Raw genomic sequence first — 24,643 nt, forward strand, 5'->3', positions numbered from 1 at the left:
ACCAATTTCAAATAGTGTCAGATTTCATTAGGGTCTAGTGAGTGACTTTGGATCAGTATCTAACCCAGGCACTTGTAACTTTAAGGTAGAACAGGGCCACAAAATCCACTAAAACCCTCTGGTGGGCCAATGGGTGTGACCGGGGGAATGTCACGCCCTACCGCCAGGGGGAGGGGTTGGAGAGCACATCTGCCTCGCACTCATCCCATAGCAACAGCTACTGTCCTGTGGAGCTTGGGCTAGGCATGACTTCCTGCTTCTGTCTATTGGCTCTTGCTATAGCATCATATGATGTGAATGTATGCAGGCGGGGCCCTCCCACCCTTTCCTGCCCCTGGCATTGCTGGATTGCTTTCCCTGAGCTGGGCTGTGGTGGGCCAAATAAAATGATCTGGCGGTCCGGATGCTGCCCCTGGGCTTCCAGTGGCCCATCCCCGATCTAACCTGTCCTCATAGAAGTCTTTTGACTCCATATTACTTGATTCTTTGCAAAGGCAATTGAAATCTCTATTGATCTTTTGCAAGTTTTGTATTTTCAACATTAATTGCTCTTAATATGTGCTTTAACACTTTATGAAAAGATGCCTATTAAAATAAGGATTCATTTCGTTAAAATGGGTTTCATTAACTTGTATAGGAGGAGCTCATGAATTAACTATATGTTATACATTGTTTTTATTGTAAATGCATCCAAAATATTGGATGAGCACACTTTTATAACTATAAATAATTGATAGACTGATCAGTGTAATTAGGACCAAAAGAATCTTTGTGAATTTAAACATCCTTGTTTGAATAAATGTATTGTTAAAAGAAGCACAGATATATTGAGTCTGCTCAGAGCAGGAATAGTTTTATAAAAGTAGATGCGTGTTTTTGTCTATCGTGTTAATAACCACTGTTTGTTGAACTATTATTTATGCTTTAGTACATAAATAGTAGAATGAATAAATAAATAAATAGATCTAGGGCTCTAATTTCTAAACAACATCCTTCACAGAGTATTTTCTTTCTCGTGTGGAAGGTCTCTTGTTGCCTTTAAATGAGTTTTTACATATTCTGTTTTTTGAGGTGCTACGAATGATGACATGGTGATAGTGCTTCAGTGCCTGGATGTAATGCTTACCAAACGTAGGAAACAGGTTTCCCAGCAACGAGCCCTGGCTTTCATAAAGCGACTTTCCACACTTGCTCTCCATGTCCTTCCAAATTCCAGTGTTGGGATCTTGGCAACCAACAGAATATTGATGCAAGTAAGTTCTTAGTCACTTGCTGGAATGGAAAATTTCTTACTTGATTATCTCCTTTCTGCTAGCAGTGTCTCCCCCAGAATTGGGGGAGACGCTGGGCTGCAGAATTTACTAGTCCATGAATTGTTATGTAGTATTTAAATTTTTTTATTTTACTACAGAATATTTTGACATATTTTAAACATGAAAGCAGGATTTCCTTAAGTACTGCTAAGTCTGAATAGTGCTGAATATTTGGTTACACTCTTCAACTTGTATTACCATGTTATATGCATTAAACTTCTTTATGTGAGATAATCAATTTTTCTGTGTGATGGTGTGATAGACATTCCCCAAAACAGACCTCCTGCTAGACAATGAGGCTCAAGGTAGTGGACTTTATCTCCCAGAACTGGATGAGCCAGAGTGTTGCAATGCTCAGAACACAGCTCTGTGGGAATTACATGCGCTACGGGTGAGTTCCTATTTGGGTAATTGTGGGGAGCTTGCTAAACATTTATATGCTTAACTAAATACAGAGCTCAGAGCAATGCTGTAATCTCTAGACTGTGGACTCTAGATGAATGACATACCCTTGTCTAACTTCTGCTAGCACAATACTTTCAGTTTGTTACAACAGTATTTCCAGGTAGGTTGTTGTGATGGTGACTGATGAAATCTTGTGTTCTCTGTACACCCTGTGTATTTATGCTAGGGAGTCTCATACTTTGTGGCTAGTGTAGGCCAAGCACGTTGCACCCACCAGGTCTACTTGCATCTCGTCATTTTTCCCTACAATCTCCCTGTGTGGCACACTGTTTCAGGGCCTCCCTGCAACTCCCCGCCAACCTTTCCCTCATGACAAGAGCTCTGTGTGCCCCCATCCACACCTCTTTCACAGGCCATGGGCTCTGTGTGTGTTCCATATCCCACTCCCCTTGTACCACGGCAGGGGCTCTGTGCACACCCTCATTCCCCACTTATTCACCATGATATGGTCCCTTCCTCCAGTGCCACTTTCCTTTCCCTGTCTTCTATACTCCCCCCTCTATGGATCCCTGCTTCCCTGCCAATCCACCCAGTATCTCCCCTTCCTCTCATCCCTGCTTCCCTCATCTCCACCACTTTTCACCCGCCACCCCTCAGTTCTCTCTGGGTCTCTACTCCCCCACTACCTCATCCTTGCAGTCCTGGATTCTCTCCTCCGCACCCCCTTTCTTCTTTCTGGTAGGATCCAAGCTCCTCGCACAGCAGGTTAATGTGCTGCCTTTGATATGTATAAGCAGCAGCAGGGGGCGTGGCAGAGAGATTCCTCTGCCTGCAGCACCAGGCAGTCTGGTGGTATTGATTTTCCTGTGATTCAATCTTTTCCTGTCTTCTAATTTGCATCAGAATCAATAGGTTTGTACCCACCAGTGCCCAGAACATCTCTGTTAATTTTGAAATTGATTGGAATGTGGCATTGCAAAGTTATTGTGTTGCAGATAAACAGAGAAATGATATGGAATTGAGTGTTAGACCAACTAGACAAATTAAAAACTCCACCAACTAGACAAATTAAAAACAAGTGAAGTGGCTTTAAATTATTATAGTGAGATTAACTACCCATCTGAGGCAGGGACAAAGATGGCAGGAAGGGAAATCTTAACATTAACCTGTTTGTTTGATAAATTGTTTCATTGGAGCTATTAGCCTAATGGAAACCTTTATGGCCCTTATGTTTTATCAGTATGCTTTTAATACAGCCTTCTCATTCCAGAAATTATTTAAGGCCTATCTCTGCAAATAGATAATGGAAGATATTTGTCTATAACCCTGGCTAGAACTATCTACTGGAAGAAAAAGAGTTAAGATTAACTATAATGAAACTGTCATGGACACTGCATCCAAACTATTTGAGTGGTTTTATGAGTTGTAAACATAACGTGTGTAACCCTCAGAACACTGGCTAATCCTTAGTCTCATCCTGAAACAGAAGAGAAGTTTGCTGAAAGTTTTCTATGCAGTGTATAAATACAGTATTATTATTATTGGTGAAGTGCATAAGTACATGCTATCCTATCCCTCACCAATCCCCTTCCTTCCTTTCAGAGACACTATCATCCAACAGTGCAGAAATTTGCAAATCACCTTATTGCTGGAGCTCCAGCTGAAGGTTCAGAAGCTCTCAGACCGGATCTGAGCCGAAGGTGGGATATACGATGCATATGTTTTGAAAAATAGTTCATTGGCAAAGTAGAAGCTGTTTGTTCTGTATTGTAAGTTTCCCCAGTGAGTAATTTTCCATATGCTGCAAGAAAATTATTTTTTGAAGAACGAAAGTATGATGGTTCTTTTATAAGTACCAAAAGCTGGCTGCTTTTTCTAAGGGCTTGTTTCCTGGCCATGCAGAGGATAAAAGTCCTGCAAATGCAGCATTCTCTGCCCTTAGAGGAGCAAAAGCACTTTGTGTTGCTAGTAGCAGCCTAGGGATCTTAATAAGGAGTAGCGTTGCTGGGCTGTGACAGTTCAATGAAAACCAGTTGCGGTGCAGGGTTCTGGAGTATGTACTGATGGAAATTAGTGTAAGGATAGACGACTGTGTGGAACTTTGTCAGGCATGCACCGCAATCGTCTCTGTGAGCTGGACTCTAATCTCCCTCATTTCCATCTTTGTTCATGCCGCAGCTATGTAGTTAATCTCAATATAATAATTTAAAGCCTCTTTACATGCTTTTAATTTGTCTATTTGTCCTACCTCAACATTTCTGATTCATATAATTTTTCCAGTTGATATTCTGTATTACCGGTTATTCTTCCCTTGCATGACTGAAGTAGTGATTTGAGGAGCAGGTTACTTTGAGTTCATAGAGTACTGAAGTGAGACTCGTTTTATGGACATATACTTTATACTGTTTCTTTTAATTGTGTAAAACTGATCTTGTATTATAGGTCTGGCACAGAACTTTTTGAGACATATAATATGAAAGGAATGACTTTTAATCCTCCTGTAGCATCTGTTACGCCTAGAAAAAAGGTACTGTCTCTTTCAACATCCTTTCTTAAACACCCAAATAGATACTAGAACTCCTAACTCACTGCTCAGCACCAAGGGTTTTTGACTCTATGACCAGAGTGCTTTCCCAGCTAAGTTCTCTTTACTGGTGTGAGATATTGTTGACTGCTGACTGTGAAAGAAGAGAAATTGTATGAATAGTTCCATCTCCCATAGTACGAGCATGTGATATGAATGTAATGTCTGTTATTTTTCTGAGCTGTCACGCTGTCTTGTGCTCAGTGCAAGTTTGCTTCTATTGCCTTTGTATAAAAGCCCTTTCTTGTCTCAGAGTCTGGAATCAGCAGGATGGCCAAGTTCCCAGAGCCCTGATTCAGCATAATCAGTGCCAGTGTGTAACTGAAAAGTGTAAATATAAGAGGGGAACATAGAGCTTTTATGGGAGAAAAAAAAGGTTAACATGTCACAGAGCTTCACTATGAAACATTCTCCAACTGACAGCTCCTATTACATGTCACACGAGTGCTCTTCCCTTTATAAAGTGAGACTTTATCCCCACTTTCTCTTTTGAAAGTGTGGTAACCTATGAATTGCAATGGAGTCTCCTACTGATAATCTACTAATGTCAGCAAAGTCCTCTGACAGCACAGAATTTCCTTATTAAATAAGTAACTGACTCCTATGAAAATAGCTTGTAAACTTGCCTGTTCCCCTGGATTATCACATTAGCTGCATGTCTGGCAGAGCAGCACTGGGATTGGCAGATGGAAGTAGAAATGTCTAGTACTTGAGTGAGAATACCTCGCATGTAATACCTTTGAATATAGCTAACAAAAAAAATCAGTAACTCTACGTTGTTTTACGTTAAAGTGACTTAGGTCTCTTAAATTTAATTTGGGGTCTTGTTTATTGCTTCTCTAACAAACTCTGACAGTATCTCAGTTTTGCCATACCCTGGCCCACTTGCTTCTCCTCTGGAGTCTGCCTGCCGTAGGCCTTTGCAACATACTTCAGTGGGACAGAGCACTTCTGTCCAGGCCCTTTGACAGAAACCATGAGTGGAAATGTAGGCTCCTTTTGCCTTCTGTGCCTCTCCTTAGAGGCTAGAGGACAGTTTTTTTGAGAGGTAGTCAGTGTTTCACACTGTAGTATTCTTAAGAGAGTTATTAAAAATGTAGAGGAAAATAGTTTGATGTGGCAAGCTACCCTTAGCTTAGTTACAAAGAAGAAGAAAGCATGTCTAGAAAGTAAGTGCTTTCTCTGATCTCCCCTGCTCAGACTGACAAGCTCTCCCTGCTAGGTGAATAGGGATCAGTGAACATTTGCTGTCCTCACCTTCAGAAGGTGGTCTAGGGAAGGAAAAATAAAGTAGTAAAATTATCACTACTACTTTGAGACACTAATGGAAACCCCTATGTTGACCTTATTTAGATAGTTGTATAAATGATGTAAAATATATAACATTTTGATTCTTTCCAGGATAAATTTTTACAAGGGGATTCATTTCTAAATGAAGATTTAAAGGAATTGATTCAGACACATCTCAATGATGCTGCTGTTCACCGACCCTTGGATTTTGCTAAACACTTAAAGGAATCATCCCTATCATAAGTATTACAACCCAGTATAATTGACTTCTTAATTGGGGTGTGTGTGTATGTGTGTGGGAATAGCAGAAAGAAATTGTTGCCCGTCATCTTTACAGGAATTCAGATAAAGTCCTGTTATGGAAAGATAAAAATGTATGATCCATCGCTGATGCACACAAAGTAATAGCAGTATTTTGCAGTTAACCAGAACCTATTGGTTAACTAAGTAGGCTGCATTCTCACAGGAACCATACTGAACTGTAACAAAAGTAACTTCTGGAAGTATAAAAGTCTGAAGGCAGGTGACTTCAATATTGCTTGAGATGTATATTATTGCAATATTTTTTGTTTACATAAATATATATTTTGCAAGAGATTCATTGGGTTTATGTTTGTTTACAACTAACTGAATGCATATTTTAGGAAGTATTCACATAGGTTTGCGTTCTCTGATGCTTATTTTAAGACATCTGGGGATTCTGCATCCCAAGAGCAATAACTTGAACTGTTTCTCTTGTCTAACTTGCCCTATCCATTTATCTCTCTCTTTTAAATGACTTTTTCAGTGAAATCCTCTTGGTACTTACTGGTCCATTGAAGGTATTTCAGAATTGGGCATCATAATATGCTAAATTCCAGTGCTACTCATGGTATTTTGGATGTCACAGAATGAGACATTCTGCAATATCTTCAGTGAACCAGCACTGTTAAAGAGATTCAGGGTAAAGATGTACACTTTTGTGTGTGTGTGTCCTATGAGTACTCGTCCCCGGCCTTTGGTTGGTTAGCTTAGCATAAGTTGTGTTTTTAATGCCATTTTCATGTCAGCTTTGCAGATAAATTGCATGAAATTATTTAAAAGTGAGAGTTCTAACATTCACTTTACATATGACTTTGTGTAGAACTGATTTGATGTGTGGTATGCTATGCAATGCAACGGAGGCTTCAGTTGTGCAAGGTGGTGGTTGTTTGTATTATCGTAGCACCCGGGAGTCCTAGGAATGGACCAGGACCCCATTGTGCTAGGCACTGCACACACACACACAACAAAAAAAAAGATGATTCCTGCCCTTGGGCTTTTTTCACGTGGCTGGTAACCTTCAACACTTAGAAAATGTTTCCTTTGTTATAGAACAGATCAGACCTTTAGGTGCTACCGTAATTACTGTGAAATCTGTTTTAAATATCTAATTTAATAATACCACCATGCTATCAATTTTCAATCAAAATAGGTTAAATAGTCCTAAGAAGTAAGACATAAATGCACAAAAATCTCACTTTCGAAGTAGGTACTGGTGAGTCCCTATAAATTAGTATATTTACTACCTGAACTGTAAAAAGGATCTATAGAATGCTTGTGGCTTTGTACAAATAGTATCCCACGTAGTCTTCTAGGTCTCATAGTAATTTATATGATCCCCCATCTCCATAGTATTTGAATACTTCTGTTTTTAAATGACTCAGGGGTGGGGGTAAGAGATGTGATTTAAGTTTTGAAAACTTTAGAAAGTGTCCCCATTGCCAACAGTTTTGGCAGTTCAGGAAAGAAGAATTAAAGGTCCACTTCGCAAACCATTTATTTGTCCAACATATACAAATATAAGTTTACTTTTCAAGTCAGAGAAAAAGTAGTCCAGGTGGAAAGTCAGTTTTAAAATACATAGTTTTTAAATTATGTAAAATTTATAAAAACTGGCACATACCGATAGAACACCGACAAAACATTTTGACACACTTTAAAGCAGCAGAATGAAGACAATTGCACAACTAATACATCAGTTTGAAATAGCCAATATATGTGTGAGAGAGAAATATTTACTGCTTTTGTGTTTGTTACTTCTGTCAACTGTGTAGCACTGCAGCAGTTATGAAATGTTGATCACAAATAGAAAATACTCCACCATCATTACATCTAATAGGCTAGCAACAACAAAGTGATTAATAATCATCTGCTGAAACTAAATTGCATTCTGAGAGCTAGAAGCTGAAGACTCAATTTTGAAATAAAAAGCCACTGACAGGTTCTCTTTTATAAAGTCAAACTGAGTTTAAAGAGAATGTGATCTTAATGTTGAGATACTTCTCTGTTAAAATCTTATTCTTGGTAACTTGATAGTGGTCTCTAGAGGCTAATTGTTATTTTCAGGAGATGGTTATTGAGACATTCCACCAAGTAATATTAGTAATAATAAAACTAAAAACAAATGTGATGTATGTTTTTAAAATGTGACATAATACTTTTATATCTTTTAAGGTTTTTTTTTTTTATCTTCTTAAAACTTGACAGAACACCAGCCACTACAACAATCCAGTTCCTGAAAACTGAGTAGTGTTGCAACACAGCCAAGACCTATGGCTTCCAACATCAATCCCATACAAGCATTGTTACCAGCTTTCACTATACATAGAAACAAATACAGACATAGGAAGGGTTAAAAAAAATGGTTAAGTGTAGAATAAAATGTTTTCTTTACAAAACAAGTAATAGGAAGTGGACTGCCCATGGTGAGTCCTGCTATTATTTGTAGGTTTCGGGAAGGTTTATATTACATACTGTGCTGTGGTAAATTATTTCCTATGAATAGTTTGTAATAAAAATGTTTCTTTATCAAATCCAGGTCCACAGATCAGATCTGTATGATGGCATTCAGCCTGAACTGCCAGGGAGGCAGACCCACAGCTGTCCATCTATCAAACCCATTAATGTAGATCTGTGGACTTGTATTCTTGAAGAAAGGAAACCTGTGGGTAAACAGGACAAATTTTCTTAATTAACCAAACATCTTGATGTTAAATCTGTTTATGGTGTTTTAAATAAGTTAAAGCTGTTTAACATAAGAGTAATAGCTCTATATAATTTCATTTTGGGGGATTTTTAGGCTAATGAAAATGGAAAGCTTATGCGCTTCCTCTACTTTTGTCTGTGACCAAAACAACATGAATGCAATTAACAACACGTTACTTTTTGCATTAGTTGATTAATCTTCCCTATTTTTTAAAACTTAAATAAATCGATGTACATTAATGAAAAAAACCCATCCTAATTCAATATAATCAGTTTTGGAAAATTCTACCATGCCCACCTCTGTAAAATGATTTTTTTTTTAAACTGAACATGCAAAATGCTAGGTTTTCTCATTACCACTATGCTTTTAAGTAGATATTGTCCTGTAGCTGGTAAGTATTCATGACAATGGGGCAAGGCTAAAATAACTATCAAAGAGAAAATGTCCTTATGGATAAACTACATCCTGCAGTTACACAGTGAATGTATGCTAATCTGTTGCTTTTTAAATGGCTGCCAGATTTTATATGTTATGTTCGAGGATGCCCTTATCTAAATTTTCTTTCAAGTCTAGTAGCAATGAGAAATTACAGTGTTTGTGGCATTCCTACACAAGAATTCTCCTTCTGCTGGATCTGTAGTAGACTTACAAAAGCTTCTCCCACATCTGTGCTGATACTGGTGCCCAAATTTGGCAGGAACCAACCATCTTACTTTCAGTGCTACTGGAAATAGGGGGAAGAGGGAGAATCCATTTATCAAATGAAGGGTAAATTTTTTATTAAAAAAATATTTTCATGCATCTAAGTGGATTTAACAATCAATGCAGGGGATATATTTAAAAAGAACTAAAACAAAAAAGGGATCAGATCTTCATCTAAGCTTTAGCCAAAGGACATATGAAAGATATACAGTAGTTATACACTAGCAATGCAAATATTGCTTGAAATGTGCATATAAAACACCATGTACTATCAGTTCTGCATTATGTGCCATGGAGACTGAATTTCCTGTATCTCTCACAGTGGGACTGGTTACTTTAGAATTAGATATGGAAGGACTAGATCAAAGAGCAGCATAGGGACTTTCAAGCAGCTATTTTTGTTCACCATAAACAGTCCTGAAAATTTTACCCTGAAAGCTGAAGTAATTGAGAGGCCTAAGGCCCATTTTCAAAAAAGATGCAGACAGGTGACTAGTGGGATTTTCATAAGAGCCTAAGCAGCTTAGGGTCCTGTAAAGTCAGTGGCTGCTACATGCCTACTCACTTTTCAAAATATTGTGTGTAATCTTCTCCAATGTAACTCTAAAAACCATGTTTAGACAAGTGACATGGCCCTGCTTGAAAATATTGCTAATTTCTCAGACTTCAGAATGGATAGCTGATATGGTTACTATTTTTAAAATAGGTGAATTTCAAAATAAGTTCATGGGTTCAGTGAATGAGTACTAGGTATGCCTCAGTAAGGGAGTTTTTTGAATGTGTAGTTTAATTTTTTTTCTGATGTTGGAATCAGCCTGAAGAGGGCACTTCCTGCACACAACAAGGTGATAGTTGCTTTCTAACTTCTTTCTGTATTCTCCTCTTTAGAAACAGCAGCTTTTTGGGCTAGAGGGCATTTCCGGGATATAGACCCTCCAGCACAGAGAATTAATACCCTTTATATTAGCAAATCAGACTGCTTGAATCGTCTCCCTACAGTTCATTCAACTTCAGATTGTTTAATGGAGCCTTGCTTCTCTTACTGTCCTATGAACTTAGTTAACTGATTTGCCATTTCTTGATTTATTCATTTACAGCAATCCCTGCATCAGTCATATGGTCTGAAGTGTAGCCAAAGCTTGTGCTGAACAGTTTAGACAAGGTTCTTATGTATGGACATTAGAAGAATGATTGACCTCAGCAGTTTCAGTTGTGCTCTTACTTTGTATAAGTCAGTATGAACTGCTTTTTACTAACACTGGAGAATATGATACAGTTATAACTAACTAACTTAAAAAAATCATGATTTCATACATATACAAAACTTTACAGCAGTGCTTCTACATAAACAAGTCAAGGTTTATATTGGAAAATAAATGGAGTAGCCTGGGTTCTTTACACACTCTGGATATAAGCAGAAATTATTTTCTCATTTATAAAAAATATTTAGATGCCTATAATATTTTCCATTCTCTAACACACTAATGTTGAGATTTCACAATTGAAACTTTAAGCAATTGCATGCTTCAAATAGTTATTTTCTGAATGTTTCTTTTCAACAGAAAATAATTATTTTTCCCCAAAACCAAAAAAGATGAAGCTGCAGTTTTAAAAAAGTACGGTATGATAAATATATTACACAGTGACACATACCTTGGAACATGAAAATAAATAATCATTCTTACTTGAAACACAAGCCTGGAAAACTAGAATTTGAACGAAGAAAATGTCCTTGTCAAAAATATCACTATCAATTAGGTGTATTTAGCTGTTTGTACATGATTATTTTGTGAAAGTAGATATACTCAAAACGCTTACCATAGTTATTTATGGTTTATCACCAAAATTAAATCTGTGGTGCCAAGAAAGTTAAAGTCTATGTAAATCTTTTTACAATCACCTAACAGTGTTTAACAGGAACCATTAAAGGTGCATTATTTTCATACAATACACAGAACAGTCTAGTTCTAATTCTCTTCCCTTAAAGCAATTAGTTATATCTTTTGTTTATTAAAAAAGACATGTTTCTGTTTACAAAGTACAATTTAAGAAGTCTGCTTAATCTTCCTCTCCAGATTTTGCAGATGTGAAGATATTTGGGAAGAAAGGAATCTCTCTTTCAAATGCTGGCAAGCGTCTTTCCAAACATTAGAAACTGTAACATCCCACTCAGCATTACTAGATCTGTATCTGTCACCAGAAGCACAGTCTGGAATAGGCCAAGCTAGTGCCTCAGCAGTTTCCTTCATGGAGAATGCAGAAAGATATCTTAAATCAGGAATCCGTGATGTTGGTTCCAGTTATCAAGTAAATGCAAGGCTATGTGGAGAAAGATTGTCATATTTCCTCTATCTCCCTGTGTTTTTGTCAGCCTCAGAAGAGCTTTTTGCCTTTGCCATTTTAAGGCCTTTAAAGTCACCTGGAAAGGGGAAGAGATGATGATAGCATTTAAATTCAAATACAAGAGTATAAATGGGTGCCTGCATACCATGAAATACATTTTTAAGGAATTTTGTAACAAAATATTATTGGCAGCCTTATTACTTGAATTCTGATGAAGTGACACAGTAGATATAAATAGTATCTTGATCACTGAGAATGAGTGGAAAGGAAATACAGAAATGTATCACTGCTCCATGTGATATGGGATTATTAAGAATTGTCTGGGCAAGATTTTCTTCCATGTTAAGTAGCTGGGACCTTTCAGAAAACATCTTTTGGAGTTAGTGTAGGCCCAGTGCTAATAGTAATGTGTCTGGACCTATCGTCTGTCATATACATAAATGGTACACTGTCACCTTGGATTCTGCATTTGGTTTTGTCACTTTAGCTCAAGCAAGCTAGAAGAAATTTAAAAGATTGAGAAAGGAACAAAATAAAATTCTTAGACACTCTGCCACAAGTATTTCTATACAGAGATTTAAAAAGAGTTTATGTATGGAGAGAGGAGTAAGAGATCATATTTTTTAAATTGAATATTATTAAATGCATATAAATTAATGTTTAGTAAAGTTCAGCTGTCCCATAACACAGAATGACGGCATCTCTTAATTAAGAGCCTGTGTGGAAGTACCAGTTAGCACACTGCATTACCGGTGGAACTCACTGTCACAGTGTATGTTGAAGCCAAGTTACATTCTAAGAGTCTTTTAAAAGGACTGGCCATTGTCAGGTTACCTGCTGTGATGGACCCTAGGACGATGCAGGCATAGTAGGCAAAGTAAAACTCCTATGTTCCTAGCAATTTTCACAGCATTTAGATTTGCATTTATCTTTAGGCTTTCATTGGACTGCCTGTGTATAGGTTTGTGCCAGTACAGAGTTATAACCTAAAAGCGTAGAGCGTTTTCATGAACTATTCTGGCTGCTTGTTGTACTTCACTATGGTTTACCAAGCACACTTTTGAAAAAAAAAAAATGATAAATTGTACCTTGAAAAATCAACAGAGAGTATGTCTGGTTTAGAAACAAGGAGCACACATGTCATACCTGCATAGAACATACTGCTGGCATTTATGGATGTTATTCCATATTGTCACTAAATGTCAAACTGCCTGCAGATTTTTCATCTTTAGTCTGGGTATTGTCTGGTGAGCTCTGCAAAGGTGATGATGTGAAGCCACGATACTGTTTACTTGACTTGGTTAATTTCTTAAGTTCACTGGCAAATGAAATGCCTTTTCTTTTATCATCTCGTGCTGCCTGTAAAACAAACAAAAAAACCCCCACGGACATCAGAAACAGTTAAATTACAAGAACGTGTCAGCTCACTGATACATTGAGGTTTGAAATATGGTTTGGCTTTCATGTGAGAGCAAGTAGCAGCATTTTTCAAATCTTCCCTGTGTCAGGTTCATAAAAGAAGTGTCCTGACTATCTCACATCAAAAATTATTTTAAAACTACAGAACTAGAAAGTTTCTAAATATGGCCTTAAGCCTTAGCAAGTCTGCTGCCTAGATATCTATACTGTGTCTGTCATGAATAAGTAGATAAACTGTATTCACAATGTACTTCCTATAAATGCAATGCTAAAGAAGCAACATCTCTTTTGGGGAAAAGGAACTATATTCTCCCCTGCCATAGATATAACGCCAATTGGTAGAAGTAGTAAGTGGTTCAATTCTGCATTTAATATGCAGTTTCTCCCTTCTACTTCACAAGCGTAAAGAACTCCAGCCACAGCAGCACAGTTACTTTTCTGCTGGCTGGGAATAAAGGCAACAAAATGACAGCAGTTCACAGAGATCTGTACACCTATTATTTGAAATTGTACTTAGCCCATGGTAATACAGCAGGGAGATGGGGATGCAGAGTTACCAGAATTAGAATCGGAGAACTAAGACAGATGGTCCGGAAAAGTTAAGATTTCTAGGTATTGTAGCAGGAGTTGTATGGTGTGAAGTAGGGCCAAGGCTGCCTGCCGAAAGGTTTTTCTTAATGTAACTGATGGGTTTTAACAAGATCCTTTGTTTTTGGTTTTAATTTTGTTTTACGAAAATTGGTGCAAAAAATTTACTTCACAGTTTTCTGGGTAATACAGGGGGATAGGAGGACGGGGGGGGGGGAAGGCAGCATATAGAGAAAAGTAAGATTACTTCTGAATTAGCTTCCCACTCTGGACGGAGAGAAAGCAATTTAGTAACCTGCCCCTCTCCCCCCCTTGGGGAGTGGTCAGCACTAACCTGGGTTACCAAGCCACCATCTCCCCTGGTTCAGGGTCTGCGGAGTTCCAGTGCTTTGTTTTAGGAGCTGAGCACCAGTGTACATGTGCGTCCATGTGTGTGTAACTTCCACTATGTTGCGTTACTTAGACTAATTTATTAACAACAAACATTTACCTGATGTAATGTAGTGAATTTTCTTCATATAATCAGTATTTTCATGTACTTAAGCAGTTCAAACTTTGGGTGAAAATAGCTTAAAAACTGATTAAATTGCTTTTGTAAAACCTGGGAATTTTTCAGTTGAAAAACCAAAAATACTAAGCACCCCTGTATTCACACCCTACACACTACTGTAATAATCTTTGCACAAAATATGCCTTTGAGGTATCATTTGAAAACTAATAACTCATCATTAATATTCTTGTGATGTATATACACGGTGGGTATTAAGAGTTATGAATGTATGCTAGAATTATGACTAAAGTGTGCTTAAACCCAGCATGTCAGGCGGAGTTGGTTAAATAGGTCTGCCTTAGGTGTTGTTATAGTCTCTGTCCAGCCCAATCTTCAGATGAAGACAATGCAGATCCATTTTTACATATTAGGTAAACAAAGCTATTAAGCTAACAAATGAGGGGAGAAACAGAATGTAGTGTCCTTCACCACCAGACTTCATGTTGCCTTCCTTACAGCTAGAATAAACTACTTTGTGGGGTAACCTTCAGAAGAATACATTGCAATGGTTTACTGGTCTATAAAGGTGGGGATGGGGGAGGGGGAGCAGAAGGGCAGGGACTGAACCTCAAGTGATAAGCAAATGAATCAACTGATTGTATACGATATTACTGTATTCTAAAAGTGTGCAGAAAACTAATGTGACAATATTATTGTGAAATGTATGTATTAACACTATCTGAGGAAATATGGATACTTACGTAATATTACTACATTTTAAAGTCTGTGGCCAACGAGGAGAAACAGATTCCCTCCGCGACAGGAGAAAAGGCAGTTACTTACCTGTCTTCTATGTGAATTATGATTGTATGTGGAATCAAAAGAATGGAAGGTTCATTTACATGCAGCAGGATGGGAAGCCCATGAGAAGGGAAGAATAGCATGAGGTCATCCTGCCTCCTGAAACTAAGTTACTGAGCTTTGGAAGATATAAGCAAAGAAAGAAGCCATTTTTGGCATCCTTCACTAGACAGACACAAGGGAACAGAGCTCTAGCAAGCTGAGAAAGATGGGTTTTTCAGCCAAACTGTGGTTGAAGTCTCCGGAAACTGAATATAGGTAAGAAACCTGCTTAGGCAAAGATCTTTCAATCCAGGAAGATAAGGAAAGCCAGCCCCTTGTGCTTCTCTGGAAGGTCCTGATTGAGGGAAAGTCAGCCATGGCTGAGAAGAAGGAAGATTGGTAAGAGGAACCATCTTGAACAAAGCCTGGACCTTGCTAGATTAAGTTTTAGATAGATGTTTTCACTTTTATTTGCTTGCAACTCTAACTTTATTCCTTTTACTTGGCATCACTTAAATTTATTAACAGAACAGAGGTTGTTTTATTTTTTACTGTAAACCAACTTACTGCGCTGTTTAGAGGGGTGTATTTACGCAAGTTAATAATGTGGTATGCTTGTGTGTCTTGAACAAAGAAACCATATTACTTCTCTGAACTGTCCAGGAATGGACTGGATGTTGCAGAGCACATGGTTTTGGAGAAATTCAGGGGTCACCTTGCTGGTTGTAACCAAGGCAGATGGAAACGAGCATGGGGTTGTAAACAGGCTGGTGGGATCAGAGCTGCTGTACCAGGGCTGTCTAGCACACACAGACTTCAGGGTGTGACCTGCATGCTTGTAGGCTGGTTGTGAGTATCCCAGGCTGGGAGCTACAGCAGCAAAGTATTGTAAGATGCCCAGAGTTGCAAGACAAGTAGTGACAACCCTCACTGGTGTGGACTGCACCTGGAATCCACAACAGGTATCTATTAGATGAAATAAACTAGTGGGAAAATAGCATTTTGCTCTCTGCTGCTGTCTTTTAGTGACTGACCTTATGTCAACTCCTGTAAGTTTTGTGCATTCTCACCTCCCTGCTGGGTAAATAAAACAATGACATGAATGGTGGGAGCACTCAAGGGTATCTCAAAAATTTAGATCCTCAAAACCCCCACTCAGCTGCCACCTCATCCATGGACATGTGCATAGCCACCCAAGCTTGGCAGGATTCTAAGACTAAGCATCCCTCTCCCTCAATCTATCTCATCCATTACAGCAGGTGTGCTCCAAGGCCACCAGAGAGCATGCCTACCAGATCGGGGCACTTCCTTCTCCCTTAGCCAATAGTCCAGTGGTTAGAGCACTCACCTGGATGTGAAAGAGGCAGTTGAACCTAGGTCTACCTCCAAGATGAGTGCCCTAACCCCTGGGGGTATTCTGGGATTGGTCTCTTGATGAAGCTGTTCCACTTTGTATAAAATATGTAAATATTCATTGGGCCTGAGAGTAAAAATTGACTCTCTAGCCCAGTGATTTGGGCTGTCTCTTAGGAGACCCAGGTTCCAGTCCATATATACAATATTCATTGGAGCAAAGTGGAACAGCTTAAACTCTCATCCAGAATACCCTACAGCCCAGTAGTTAAGGCACTCACCTCAGAGGGGGAGACCTGGGTTCACAGGCAGAGTGAGGATTTGAACTGGCTCTAACTGCTGGGTATAAGGGTGTGGTGTCCAATTTGTGTGAGAAAGGGTTGACCTGGTTTAGGTATCTCACTGCAGGACAAGGTTCATGGCCTGTGCACTGAGAATTCGGGGCCCCCCCCTCCAGCCCAGAGTTAGGTACCAAAGCCCCTTTGAGGGGCAGGGATTAGGCCATGTCCCTCTTGGCATTTCCTACTGGCTAGTTTGTTGGCTTCCTGCTCTGTTTTATGGCTTTGTGAATTCCATCCTTTTGATGCATATCTCTCTCCCTGTCTATTGTATAGGGAGTCAGGGCATCTAACTCTGGGCTGAGGATTCCACTGGACGGCAGGGCACCTAAAGACAAGACACTGCATCGCTGAGCCTAAGCCTTTGCGGATATAATCCTCAGCCTCTAGCAGGATCAGACCTGAGATTAGCTCACCAGTAGTAGTATATGCACAAAAGAGTGTAGTTCCACTTGGCTATGAAAGCATGGCACAGCAGGAATTTACTGTTATGTTGCAAAGAAGCTTTATGCTACATCCAGCCTAAAATGTTCCTCTGACTCTTGCAGTGCATCCATTCTCACCCACCTTGTCTCTAGTTGAGAATTGTCAGAGATCTGGCATTTTGGAGTTTGTGTGTGTGGTGGGTTCTTCTTATTTGACCATACTTGGTACAAAAATGAAGTGGAATCAACTTAGCACTTTCATTTTAAAATTAAAAAAACACTCTCTGGCCCCTTGTCAGAGAAGCAATTTGTGATTTAGTCCTAAGTGGAACACAGGATCAGGTCCAAGAGGTGAATATAGCTGGACCGCGTGGTAATAGTGACCATAATACTAAATTTAACATCCCAGTGGTGGGGAAAACACTGTAGCATTTAAGTTCAGAAAGGGGAACTACACAAAAAGGAGGTTAGTTAAACAGAAATTAAAAGTAAAATCCTTGCAAGCTGCATGGAAACATTAAAGACACCATAATAGAGGCTCAATTTAAATGTATACCCCAAATTAAAAAACATAGAGAATAAAATAAAAGAGCCACCAAAAGAAGCAGTGAGAGGCAAAAAGGCATCCTTTAAAAAGTAGAAGTTAAATGCTAATGGAGAAAATAGAAAGGAGCATAAACTCTGGCAAATGAAGTGTAAAAATATAATTAGGAAGGCCAAAAATAATTTGAAGAACAGCTAGCCAAAGACTCAAAAAGTAATAATTTTTTTTTTAAGTACATCAGACGCCGGAAGCCTGCTAAACAACCAGTGGGCCACTGGACGATCTAGATGCTAAAAGAGCAATCAAGGAGGATAAGGCCATTGCAGAAAAATGAAATTAATTCTTTGCATTGGTCTTCATGGTTGAGGATGTGAAGGAGATTCCCAAACCTGAGCCATTCTTTTTAGGTGACAAATCTGAGGAATTGTCCCAGATTGAGGTTTCATTAGAGGAGGTTTTGGAACAAATTGATAAACTAAATAGTAATAAGTCACCGGGACCAGATGGCATTCCGAAGGAATTCAAATGTGAAATTGCAGGACTACTAACTGTCATCTGTAACCTATTGTTTAAATTAGCTTCTGTACCAAATGACTGGAGGATAGCTAATGTGATGCCAATTTTTAAAAAGAGTTCCAGAGATGACTCCTGCAATTACAGGCCAGTAAGCCTGACCACTACCAGGCAAACTGATTGAAACTATAGTAAAGAACAAAATTGTCAGACACATAGATGAACATAATTTGCTGGGGAATAGTCAACATGATTTTTGTAAAGGGAAATCATGCCTCACCAATCTACTAGAATTCTTTGAGGGGGTCAACAAGCATGTGGACAAGGGGGATCCAGTGGATTTAGATTTTCAGAAAGCCTTTGACAAGATCCCTCACAAAAGGCTTTTAAGCAAAATAAGCAGTCATGGGATCAGAGGGAAGGTTCTCTCATAGATTGGTAACTGGTTAAAGGATAGGAATACATGGTCAGTTTTCAGAATGGAGAGCAGTAAATAGTGGTGTCCCCCAGGGGTCCTATTCAACATATTCATAAATGATCTGGAAAAGGGGGTAAAATCTGCAGATGATACAAAACTACTCAAGATAGTTAAGTCCCAGGCAGACTGCGAAGAGCTACACAAGGATCTCACAAAAATGGGTGACTTGGTAACAAATGGCAGATGAAATTCAAGGTTGAGAAATGCAAAGAAATGCACATTGGAAAACATAATCCCAACTATACATATAAAATGATGGGGTCTAAATTAGCTGTTACCACTCAAGAAAGAGATCTTGGAGTCATTGTGGACAGTTCTCTGAAAACATCCACTCAATGTGCAGCGGCAGTCAAAAAAGAAAACAGAATGTTGGGAATCATTAAGAAAGGGATAGATAATAAGACAGAAAATATCATATTGCCTCTGTATAAATCCATGGTACGCCCACATCTTGAATACTGCTTGCAGATGTGGTCGCCCCATCTCAAAAAGATATATTAGACTTGGAAAAGGTTCGGAAAAGGGCAACAAAAATGATTAGGGGTATGGAACGGCTGCCATATGTGGAGAGATAAGAAGACTAGGACTTTTCATTTTGGAAAAGAGACGACTTGGGGGGGGGGATATGATTGACGTCTATAAAATCATGACTGGTGTGGAGAAAGTAAATAAGGAAGTGTTATTTACTCCTTTTTATTTACTCCTCATAAAAGAAGAACTAGGGGCCACCAAATGAACTTAATAGGCAGCAGGTTAAAACAAACAAAAGGAAGTATTTTTTAACACAACACACAGTCAACCTGTGGAACTCCTTGCCAGAGGATGTTGTGAAGGCCAAGACTATAACAGGGTTTAAAAAAGAACTAGATAAGTTCATGAAGGATATGTCTATCAATGGCTATTAGCCAGGATGGGCAGGGGTAGAGTCCCTACCCTCTGTTTGCCAGAAGCTGGGAATGAGCAACAGATCACTTGATGATTACCTGTTCTTTTCATTCCCTCTGGGGCACCTGGCAGTGGCCACTGTCAGAAGACAGGATACGGGGCTAAATGGACCTTTGGTCTGACCCAGTATAGCCATTCTTATATATGTTCTTGTCAAGGAATATGTTTTCATTTGCCATTCCAAATATTTGATCAAACCCCATTTTTAAAACCAACAAAAGGGTTTTCAGTCACTTACGTGAACCTGTTCTTTAAGTTTAAGGATAAACTTCCCTGCTCCCTTCCACTTGCTCTGAGCCTGAAACACACACTCTTGGTCAGAGAGAATTCTCTGTGATGGCTTAGATGTTGACTTTTTGTTCGCTAGCTCTTTCGTCACCTCCTCCAAGAGCACATAGTCATTTGGGTTGGGATTACTCAGAATGCTGTAGGAATACTTGGCTTTGCAAAGAGTCTGTTTAAAAAAAAAAAAAGGGCAAAGTAAAGACATAATATCCCACTATGTTTACTGAGTAGATGCTTAGTCCAAATTGGCAGAAGCAAAGAGCTTCTTTGCTGAGGATCTGTCCCATTAACTGAGAACAAAACTCAGTTAACATTTCTTGTATGCGCCCACCTCTAACAAATGAGTGGAAACAGGAAAACACTGAAAGAAAGGCTTTCTACCTGTTGTATTACATCCTGTGCTGTGCTAAAGCGGGGAGCTTTGATGACAGTGCGAGGCTGCTCTGGGGAAACATCATGCACTTGAACAAAGAAACTATCATCTTCAGAGCTAATGTTTGCATCTTCTTTCTCTTCTTGAAAAATGTTTCTCCCATTCAAATTCTGTGAAAAAATGTAAAGAGAAAACAAAAAATGTATTTAGTTGAGAAAAGTGACTAAAGGTTGGATTTTTAAAAGGGTCTTATGTCACCTAATGGGAATGTTAATGCACTTCCACTGCCTAGAACAGACTGCCACCTCTGGATTTGTGCCAAATTGTAAAGGTGTTTTGATGGTGACTAGTGTCCCATGAAGACTAAAACTAAACCTTCACACTAGTTTTTAGTTTTGATTTAAGATGAATTTTGACCTGTGTCTTCCGAAGCAAAGGGCTCATGCATTAATTCAGTGTACCTAGCTCCTTACACAAAACTCAAAATAATACTTTCAACTGAATAAGCATACACTTGTTTCCCCCAAGCAAATGCAGACCTGGTAACCTTTTGCTTTGTGGACGATGAAGTAAATGCACCAAAATAAGACTGGATTGGAGGCTAGGAAAAAAGATGTGCAATAAAGATTTTACAAAACTCAAGCTGCAACAGAAGAACTGTAGGAATAATAAAAGGATAAAAAATATTTCTCTGCAAATTTATCAAATAAAATTTGCACTGACAGAACTTTTCATTCTCAAACATCCCAAGAGTTAAATAAACTTTCATAAATGTTGTGTATACGTGTTTCTCTAAATATACAAATGGATATGTACACACACACACACACACATATGTTCAAACTAAATAATTGCCACTGAGTGCTGAACAGAGTTTTAAGTGCCAGCACTCCTGAAAACCAGGTCATTTCATTAGGTACCTTTCTACTTCTGACTCTTCTCCCTGCACCCGAATCCCTGGATTTGAGGACATCTCATGGATGTCCTGACTGACAGCAGCTAAAACCGACTTCCTTCTAGAACCCTGCCTCTTCCCCCATTTTGTCACTGACAACACCTTCCCCATCCTCTCAGTTGCTGAGGTTCTTTATCTAAAGGTAATTATCAATTTAAATAAGAAAAAGCCTTGCTGTCTCCGTAGTATACTCTTGCTAATAATTACAATCTAGTGTTCCAACAGCTATAACCCTCATCTACCTTACTCCTTTCATTCCTTACATTTGACATGCTTTCATATCTAATCACTATTAAAAATCTAAACTCCTTGGGAGCAGGGACTGTATTTTTTTTGTACAGTGCCCAGTACAATAATGGCCTGATTCTGATTTATACAAATACTAAATAACGATGATGCATTTCAGCGATCAACAGGGCTGTGTGAAAGTGTATCTGTCTTTGCACAAGTATACTAAATGATAGGTGCATAAAACTTGACAATGCTCAGCTGTCCTCTGTTAATGCTGTGTGTGTCAATAAGATTTAACTTAGCAAACCAAATGTGATGCTCGTATTGTCCCTCTTGTGATCATTATTTTTAGTTATGTATGTAAAAGACAGTTTTTCCAGAACAAACTTACTTCCTCTTGGGTTTTAAAGATAATCCTTCCAACATATCCTTCTTCTGGGAACCAGCTGTTCAAAAGCTGTACTAGCCCTTCCTCAGGGCCAATCACTCTCTGGAATGGTGGTTTCCTGCACTCAGTCTTTTCTTTAGATATAAAACATTTTTCCTCCATCAGAATATAATCTGGAGCATGTGATTCGGTGCTTTTTGTGGTAGCCAAAATCTGAGACAGAACCACAACATATATACAACTATTAGAATGCTAGACATAAACAGTGCTTGTTTAGTAGCTATGAATGAATGTGTATACAAAAAGCTATGATCAATTATTTAATTCTGGTGGTGTAGACAAGTATTTCTGATCTGCTACTCATAACTAATCTTTAGATTACCCAAACAGTTCAACTATTCCAGTCAAGGCAATACTATTTGAATTTATGTCTGTCCAGTTTGACTGGTCAATTTATTCATAAACCCAGGACAGTACAGTATTTTCCCACTGCTGAAATAACAACCCCTGTTGAGTTAATCAGTTTTAGGTTTTTCTACTCATGAACTAAGTCCTTTAACATTTACTCTGTATTTCTAGAATATTCAAAGAATTAAACAGAAAAGTGTACATGCAAGGGCAACCAGCCTAACCCACTGTTCAAAAAGCTTTCTCATCTTTGTTTGCCCAGACATTAAAATAGTGATAGGTAATATGGTGTCCAAACAGATCTTCAGCACGAGAGAAAAACCGTTGTCATTATCCAGCTTTAACTTCATGTTCAGCTGTTGCTCAGAAGTGATTCACAGTATACAGTATTATCTCAAACTGGTCCGATCACAATTAATAGCCTACAGTACCCCTGACAGCAAATGCTGTGAGGAAGGGATTTGAAGGGTAGACTGGACATTCTCATTAAATTTTTTCTGGCTAGATCAGAAATACCTCAAGACCCATCTGTCTTGTGGTATTTGGCCTTTCTGCTCCTGGTGGATCCTGGAAGTATGGTAACCAAAACTTTTCAAACCATGGCTCAGTCTGAATTTTGCACAAAGATTCAGATTATTCCTCATTTTAGCTGATTCCTAATTATAATGATCATCAGAGAGTTGCAGAAAAATTGGTCTTATGTTGACAACAGCATTCAGTTGGTACATAATTGCTCAGTGGTTTGAGCATTGGCCTGCTAAACCCAGGGTTGTGAGTTCAATCCTTGAGGGGGCCACTTAGGGATCTGGGGCAAAAATCAGTACTTGGTCCTGCTAGTGAAGGCAGGGGGCTGGACTTGATGACCTTTCAAAGTCCCTTCCAGTTCTATGAGATAGGTAGGTATAATTGCACAGGTATTGTGGCAGTTTCAGGACACTGCACTTTCTTCCCTTAGACTGGGATTTGAGTCATTCTGCCATGTCCTAACACTGCAATGTCATCACCCTTGATGTGGGTTTCATTTTCATATAAGATTCCTCTACAGTAATCAGCTTTAGGCAGCTTTGTGCAACAACAAACCAGAGTAACAAGGGTCTTTTAAAACTGCATGCTAAGATCAGTTCAAGGTGATTTGGAAAAGTTTATATTAAATTCCTAAAATTCTGGTTATTTTAAATGTTTTTATTAATAAAATATTAATTTTCAAAGACCCCAAATTACATATATGTCTTCTATAAAGCCAAATTCAACTAAATTTAAGTAGGTACCAAATAGTAATATAGCAAGAACACCTCTAATAGTAGGTAAAGCATCATGTTATTTAATAACTACAGGTGATCCTGACCTCGGTTTTGCATTTTATCTGAAAGACAGCATCTCCAACAGCAAACTACACTGTACACCAGGCTGCAGGTTTGGTTCAGCACTGATTCAAGAAGAGTACCAACTACAGAATCACCAGTCACCAAAGAACCCTGTTTTCCTTCTAAGTACTGACCAAATCCAACTCTCCCTTCGTTTAATTCACAGCCCAACGTAGTATGGCAATGAGGAATTCTTCTAATGAACTTCGCAATGGTCATTAAAACCACTAGAGGAGCTGCGACATTGAATATATACAAAACCAAAAAGAAACTTAGGATATGATAAAATATTAAAGTAATGATTTGTTATGAGAACTGTATGTCATGTGGACTTTGATTTATCATTAAATAATTAACCATATACAGCTCCTTCTTGTAACAAACTGTAGACTCCTGTAATTTTACCTAATTATTTTTTGTCATATTGATTAATTCAAACAGCAGGACTGCAAAAAGAAAACTAAATTTTATATATATTTTTGTTACTGAATTGCATTTCATATATTAAGAATTATTACCTAAATCAAGATTTGGAAAACTTCACTGATATCTTAGCTGTTCAATTAATTCCTTAGCAAAAAGATTTACAAAATAATCTCTTACTCTTTAAAGTGGTAAAAATATATTTGTTAATGCATCCATTTTATTAAATGTAATGCTTCCAAATAAAAGTAGGAATGTCAGATACTGCCCAGCACATAGCTGGTTACTACGGATTCTTGTGACCTTCTATATAGGGCAAGTGAACATACTTACTTGATGAAGAAGCTGTGCTGCTGTAGTCCGTTCACTTATAGTAAAAACAGTAAAGGGTTCAGGGCCTGGAATTCCATGTATTGTGACCCTGTACAATGTTGAAGTTCTCTTCTCTTCTGTGCTAAACAACTGTTCAAAAGACAGTTAATATTTTTTCAGATATATAGGCATATTATTTATAGGTCTCACAGAAAATGCATAGACAATCTATAAGTACCTACACGCTCTTCAATCTAGCAGACAGAGGTATAACAAGATCTGATGGCTGGAAGTTGAAGTTAGGAAAATTCAAACTGGAAATCA

General features: G+C 38.4%; 2 protein-coding genes across 9 annotated transcripts in view; one reads left to right on the forward strand and one right to left on the reverse strand.

Annotated features, from left to right (window-relative positions):
- NOC3L (NOC3 like DNA replication regulator) overlaps positions 1-24,345 on the forward strand; it is a 43,557-nt gene extending 19,212 nt beyond the window's left edge. For 2 of the 5 annotated variants that reach the window (XM_024107297.3, XM_065552076.1), the window contains exons 17-22: positions 1,072-1,253; positions 1,576-1,704; positions 3,321-3,418; positions 4,161-4,245; positions 5,704-5,835; positions 11,377-12,741. In XM_024107297.3, coding sequence (XP_023963065.2) covers positions 1,072-1,253; positions 1,576-1,704; positions 3,321-3,418; positions 4,161-4,245; positions 5,704-5,835 — 626 coding nt within the window. In that variant the 3' untranslated portion in view covers positions 11,377-12,741. Of the gene's footprint in view, positions 1-1,071; positions 1,254-1,575; positions 1,705-3,320; positions 3,419-4,160; positions 4,246-5,703; positions 5,836-11,376; positions 12,742-23,554 lie in introns of those variants that run through there. The other 3 variants (XM_042856816.2, XM_065552077.1, XM_065552075.1) reach the window with 3 other exon arrangements.
- PLCE1 (phospholipase C epsilon 1) overlaps positions 7,373-24,643 on the reverse strand; it is a 329,780-nt gene continuing 312,509 nt past the window's right edge. For all 4 annotated transcript variants that reach the window (XM_065552073.1, XM_024107295.3, XM_065552074.1 and 1 more), the window contains 6 exons: positions 24,341-24,469; positions 21,816-22,025; positions 20,247-20,408; positions 19,819-20,034; positions 12,791-13,003; positions 7,373-11,720 (listed from right to left, as the gene is read on the reverse strand). In XM_065552073.1, coding sequence (XP_065408145.1) covers positions 12,824-13,003; positions 19,819-20,034; positions 20,247-20,408; positions 21,816-22,025; positions 24,341-24,469 — 897 coding nt within the window. In that variant the 3' untranslated portion in view covers positions 7,373-11,720; positions 12,791-12,823. The remainder of the gene's footprint in view (positions 11,721-12,790; positions 13,004-19,818; positions 20,035-20,246; positions 20,409-21,815; positions 22,026-24,340; positions 24,470-24,643) is intronic.

The sequence above is a fragment of the Chrysemys picta genome, chromosome 7 (genome assembly GCF_011386835.1).
Source record: "Chrysemys picta bellii isolate R12L10 chromosome 7, ASM1138683v2, whole genome shotgun sequence".
Classification (NCBI taxonomy): domain Eukaryota; kingdom Metazoa; phylum Chordata; order Testudines; family Emydidae; genus Chrysemys; species Chrysemys picta.